Here is a 6,342-nt window from a genome sequence, read left to right on the forward strand (position 1 = left end):
GGTCGCTGCCCGCGGGGAAAACAGTATGCCCGCCGCCCGTGGGGGAAACCGCATGCCCAAGATCCCCGACGCATCGAATGAGATCGAGGTCCTTTACGCAGCGAAGAGCGACTTGGAGGAGCGGCAGCTGCAGACCATGCATCTCCCGCACACACTGACGTGCTAGGAGGCCGCGCGCAGCAGCCTGCAGCCTCACCGCCGCCGACACGTGGAGGGTAGCAATCCAAGACCGAAATGGTGACGGCGACGGCGGGGACTGGACTTGGTGAAGCGGGACTCCCGCCGGTGCGGTCGATGCGGGACCGAAGCTGACCGGCGGTGGCTGCTGCACCTGCAGCGGCTGCTGTGGTGGCGCACCGGGCAGCGGCAGAGGCTGCTGCGGCGGAGCGCCGGGCGCGGCAGAGGCCGCAAGGAGCGGCGGCTGCCACTGCAGCCAGGGCTGGGTGGTGGTGGCGATGGATGGCAGCTGCAGCGGCTGCTGTAGTGGCCAGGCGAGCGCGGCGAAGGCCGCCTGGTGTGGCGGCTGCCATTGCAGCCACAACGGATCGGGGGCGGCGATGGGCGCTGGAGGCGCGGCGGGAGCCGGTGCCGGCCACTGCAGCCACTGTGGGGCGGCGGCGGCAGCGGTAGCTGCAGCGTCCCAGCGAACACCGCGGAGGCCCCTGGATGCGGCGAGTACCACGGCAGGGCCGACGGCCCGGTGGCGGCGGTCGGGGAAGGGGCGGCGGCGGCCCGTAGGGGCTGGCCAAGTACAGCCGGATCCCCTGGACGGCTGTGACGAGGTCGTTGAGGACCCCGGTGATATCTTCCGGGGTGTAGGCGGTGGCCGGTGGTGCGATGGAGGGCGCCGACATCTGGGCGGTGACTACGCTGGAGGATGCGACCAGCGGCGCGGACGGGGAGGGCAGCGGCGCGGTGGTGACGGTCGGCAGCGGAAGCGACGGGGTGGGCGGCGGCGAAGACATGATCGAAACTGAGCTACCTACCAAATTGTTGGCGCTTCTAGAAGGAGGGCGCGAGAGGGCCGGCCGGGGGCCTTTTTGCCCACGGCCGGGCAAGAGGGAAGGGATTTCCTTCTTAATTCTTGCTTGATTAGATTGATACATCTCCTCTCTTTATATAGAGAGGTTTACTTTACTCCCAAGCAAGGCTTACTTGACCCCTAAGCAAACGACCCTTATCTCCAATTAACCCCAAAACTAATGGGCACATTAGGCCCATTATGTACTCTAACACTTACACATAAAAAATGGAAAAACAAACATGGCAATTTTTAGACTAACACACATAAAACGTGGTAGTATTAGTGTGGCTCTCATACAAAAGCACCATGGCATTTTTAGCTATCATAATCAAGGATATGCCAGATTAAAACACACACTAAACCATGGCAATTTAGATGTGGCGCACACACATATGCCGTGGCATTTTTCTCTCCACAGGAAGACATCATGGCATTTGTGCGCTAAAACCCTATTTTAAACATGGCAAAATCAGGACGAAAAATGACTATCTTCACAAAAAAGCTCATGGCATTTTCCCACTCAGACGCATTATATGGGCATGGACAAAAATAAACTCTCACACAAAACACAGATCATGGCAATTTCACACTAACACACACAACCATGGCAGTTTAGGTGTGGCACATACACATATGCCATGACATTTTCCTCTCCACAGGAACACATCATGGCATTTGTTCGCTAAAGAACCCTATTTGCCAAGTACGGTAGCACCTGATATTTCCCCCATACTTGGGGTGTTCCCTATACTTCAAGTCTAAAACATCAATTTTGAATGTCTCAAAATTTCTGAAAAAAATTATGAATGTTCAAAAGGAATATGACTACACCTCTTAAAAATTTCAGGTCCAAACTCGAAATGTACATTGAGAAATAAAAAAGACAAATTCAGATATGAATAGTGTCAAATGTTGCTTTTGTCTTTTTATGACACTATTCATGCTAGATTTCACATTTTTGTTTCTCAATGTGCATTTAGAATTTGGACCTGAAATTTTTAGGAGTTGTAGTCATATTCCTGGTAAACATGCATATTTTTTTCCACAATTTTCTAAAACATTTAAAATTGATTTATTTGAAGTTGGAGCATGGGGAGCACCCCAAGGATGAGAGTACTACATATCCCCCCCCCCCCAAGTATGGTAGCACCTGATATTTCCCCCTGTGTTCAGTGCTTCCCCAAGAGCCCGTAGCAGCCGCTAGATCTCCCTGTGGAGCACCGCAACGCCAAAACCATCCACTCCATGCTTCGGCTGTCGCTCTCAGTCAGTGCCCTGCTCAACTCCGGCCACTCCAACTCCGGCTACTGCCACCGGGCGACCCACCGCATCGCCCGCATACGAATGAGCCCGACCGCGCTCGTTTTGGTCCCCCGTAGCCGTTTTCCGGCGAAGCCCGTGTGCTCCGCCACTGCTTTGGCCACCGCCGGTGCATCACCGCATCTGGACGCGGCTGGGAAGCTGCCAGGTGGGTCCCCCGCATCAGGCCATCAATTAGCCACTAACCAACCCCCACTACCCACTGACATGCGGGCCCCGCTATAGATAATTAGGTTAGTTAACTTAAACCTGCTAACTAGTTAGCCGACCCCATCCCCTAATTACCCGAGTTAACTTAATTAACCAACGGGTTAAGCTAACAGTCACTGTCAGTTGGTTCCCGGTTAACCAATTAACCTACTGACTGGGCTAGCCCGAGCTAATGACAGGTTGGTCCCCTGATCAGTTTGACCAGTCAACAGATCTCCTCCAACATCGGAGCGGTACTCTATGGGCCCACTTGGTATTACAGTATCATCATCATCTGGCCAGACATATGTGATGAAGGTCATAGGAATACCGTAATACGAATACGAGTAAAGAGAACAAAACTGAAAACAAGGATAACATGTATAATGATCAAGGAGTTGATTACAGAGATACCGATGATATCTCACTCTTATGCGCAAAAAAAAGAGAAGGGTACGCCTCACTTACAATCAGCAACCAATACAACAGAAGCCAAAAATACCACACAACAAAACAACTTTACAAAAGGATCATGTGACGGAGTAAAGAGGCACGGTACGTGAACGTGATAGCCTCACCGCGCAAAGAAAGGAGAGCATTACGGACGTGGAGTTTCTACACCTGAGCTCATATGCTCCTGCCGTGAACAGTAAAATAAATAAAATAGAAAAACGTTTCAAAAAAATCTGAAAAAAATTTGTGGCATGCTTTAAGAAATGCTTGTTGTGCATGCAAAATTTCATCACGAAATGACATTGGTGGAAGGCATGGTAAAAAAACAAAATCGATACTCTGTAAATGTTACTTTCAAACGCATTTTGGAGCTCTGATTTTGTTTTTTTTGCCACGACTTCCATGAATGCGATTTCATGATGAAATTTTGCATGCACAACAAACACTTCTTAAAGTATGCCATAAAAAAATTTCAGAATTTTTTAAAATGTTTTTATATTTTATTTAGTGTACTGTTCACACCAGGAGCATATGAGCTCAGGTGTAGAAAGGTACTTTCGGAGCATTACTCCATATCTAGCAGCTAGCACATCCAAGGCAAGCCCCTCCCGCCCAAGGACTTGCTGCCCTTGGCCGCCATCCCAGACGACGCCCTTGTCTTCCCTCTCGTCCCCTTGCAACTCATCTGCAGCTCTGTCAGCCGGCCCTGCATTCGCCGCAGGCTCAGCCTCAGCGCCTCCTTCTTCTCGCCGTCTGCCACAACCCATCTCGAAATCGACGACGACGAGAGGAGCCGGAGCGCATTGGGCTGCAGTTGTAAGGACAGTGCCTGTACGGAGACCCCTGTTGGAATCCGTCGGTTCCTGGTCAGGTCCTTGCATGCCTCCAGCGTCAGCTTTTTGTAGTTGAGGCACCGACACAGTGTTGCGCACTCCTCGATAGTCAGCTCGGCGTGAGACTGCATACATTTACAAAGATACAAACATTATACCATCTCTTCATCGCAAAATATAACTATGTCAATAGGCTTTTATGACTCTGGCATCTATTTATATATTTTTATAATCTGAGTAAACCGAATGATTTACAAAATCACCAATATTTCTAGTTCGCCACCTATTTGAGAACAGAGGCGCACAATGCATGGTGCAAAAAGGGCCTGAGGGCGTCGCAAAATTTGCTTCCATAGCTTTGAAATGATCTCATTACAGAAGTATGGTGCAAAAGAGACTGTTATGATTGGTCTAACCATAATAATTTTAGAGTCTGCTAAATCAAGGTCGCATAGATCTTTTTTATGTCTATAAGTCCATGGTCATGAGTTTACCCTTTATTTGTAAGGAAGAATAATACATGTATTAATAAAAATAGTTACATGCATCATACGATGCAATGGCTAGATGTTTTCTATCATAATGTTTTCTATTAATTAGCATCAAGTAGGCAGCTTAGATGTGACATCCTTAAAAAACCTCTAGATGTGAATTAGACAAACTAGTTTTTGAATTCTGAACCAAATTTCTTCAAAATTCAGTTGAACATTTGAAATTTTGAAGAGAAGTACTGACCTCGAGGTAGATGTCCACTGCCCTGTACACGCCGTCGTAGCAGTCCCTGGCGGAGTCCGGCAGGCTCTCTGCGACGGCGAGGAACCTGGACACCCTCAGCCCGTGGTCCGGCGAGATCTCCGCCAGGTACTTGTCCATCAGCCTCCCCACCTTCCTCATCTTCTCCGACGAGCAGCCGGCCTCCTCCTCGCCCACGGAGCTCACGAAAACCCTGACGAGCCTCGTGACCAGGCCGACGTCGTACACGCCGCTGCCATCGCCGGAGACGAGGAGGTCGTCGAGCGTGGCCTGGTCCAGCATCTGCCCCACCAGCGCCTCCATCTTTCGCCTGCATTCCTTGCTCAGGCCCACGGCTGATACGATCCGCAGAACCCAGAAGAGACCTCTGCAGGAGAACGCCGCCCCGCCGCCGGAGTGCGCCACCCCGTGCACGGCCGTGTCGGCGAGTCCGACCAGGCTTCCCGAGTCGTCGACCTTGCGGAGCGCCGCGGCGCGGGGGAGGTAGTGCAGCAGGAACCGCGTCAGTGTGAGGTTCTTGTTGTCCACGCCGTAGCAGCCCAGCAGTTGCATGGCCTGCTCGACGGTCGGCGGGGATAGAGACGCCATGTCATCGAACCACCACTCCCTGCCGCCGCCCCCCAAGCATGACCGCTTCACCGACTCCGGCGTCTTGGCGGATGACGGCCGCCCGCTGGAGCCGCCGGCCGTGTCTGGCGACGATGACGAGGAGCTGTTCGACGTCTCTGCGCCTTCGGCGATCCTCGAGAACAGAGCTGAGAGGAGCTTCGCTCGGAGGCCGGAGACGTCCGCTCCTAACGCCTCGCAGCTCTTGACGGCGGCGAGCACGTCGGCCCAGCTCCAGTAGCAGAGCCCGACGTCCACGAAGGCCTCCGCCTGGGCGAGGAGGTTGCCGGCGCGCACCTCCTCGGTCATCTCCAAGAACGCGGCGGCGCAGTGCACGAGCGGGAGGTCGGAGGGGCGGAGCGGCGGGAGGCGGCCATTGCTGTAGCAGAACTGTGCCACGAGGTCGAACCCCTCACCGCCTCCAGGGAAGCCCGCGAGGTCGACGCACATTGACGCCGCCTCTGCTCCTCCTCCGCTCTTGGCCTTCGTCTCCCGCGTCGCCATTGCCCTCAGCCTCCCCGAGAAGGCGCACATGACGCTCTGCGTAATCAATCAATCATAGAATGTTAGAGTCATCGGTCCCTTGATCGATGCATGCATGCATGTTACGTATGGCGGGTACCTGGTGGAGAAGAAGCGTGTGACGGCCATCGACGTGCACCTTGAGGTCCCAGACCTTGTCCATGGCTTTCAACACGAGAGAAGATCAGCAGAACAAAACTTGAAGCAATGGCAGCCTGTGAGAAGATTTGCTCAGCCGTGGCTGGGAGTACGTAGTAGGACGTACGCACAGTCACAAGGGCACAGTGTGGTCAAGTGGTACGTGGGTGTCCATGTGTCCAGTGGAAGGAAAATGTCAAGGTTCATATAGGAAGAAAACAAAAACAAGTTTTGGTCAGGGTACAAATCAATGAACTTTTTATGGTGTGCTGGTGTTGTTGGACTCTGTGGTTGAGAGCAGCAAGAAATTCATGGAGGAGATGGGCAAAAAAAGAAAAATTCATGCAGGAGATAGGGCAAAAAGGACACCCGGCCCTGCCTTCTGAATGCACTAGAGCAAGCAAACAACATGCAATCCCTACGAATATCCATTTCTGAGATCAGGCTCATCTGGACCTGGTTAAAAAAATCACAAAATATCAAAAAATTAATATAAAAAATAGT

The 6,342-nt window shown here is 52.1% G+C and overlaps 1 protein-coding gene across 1 annotated transcript; it reads right to left on the reverse strand.

Moving 5' to 3' along the window:
• Positions 1–2,993: 2,993 nt before the first annotated feature.
• LOC125547846 (BTB/POZ domain-containing protein At3g19850-like) lies at positions 2,994–5,929 on the reverse strand. The gene is made up of 3 exons (XM_048711597.1): positions 5,801–5,929; positions 4,555–5,718; positions 2,994–3,944 (listed from the first exon to the last, which is right to left on the reverse strand). Exons 1-3 carry the CDS (start codon positions 5,861–5,863, stop codon positions 3,570–3,572), a joined length of 1,602 nt encoding a protein of 533 aa, XP_048567554.1. The 5' UTR covers positions 5,864–5,929; the 3' UTR covers positions 2,994–3,569.
• Between the last annotated feature and the right edge of the window lie 413 nt (positions 5,930–6,342).

Source organism: Triticum urartu, chromosome 3 (assembly GCF_003073215.2).
Source record: "Triticum urartu cultivar G1812 chromosome 3, Tu2.1, whole genome shotgun sequence".
In the NCBI taxonomy this organism is placed as follows: Eukaryota; Viridiplantae; Streptophyta; class Magnoliopsida; order Poales; family Poaceae; genus Triticum; species Triticum urartu.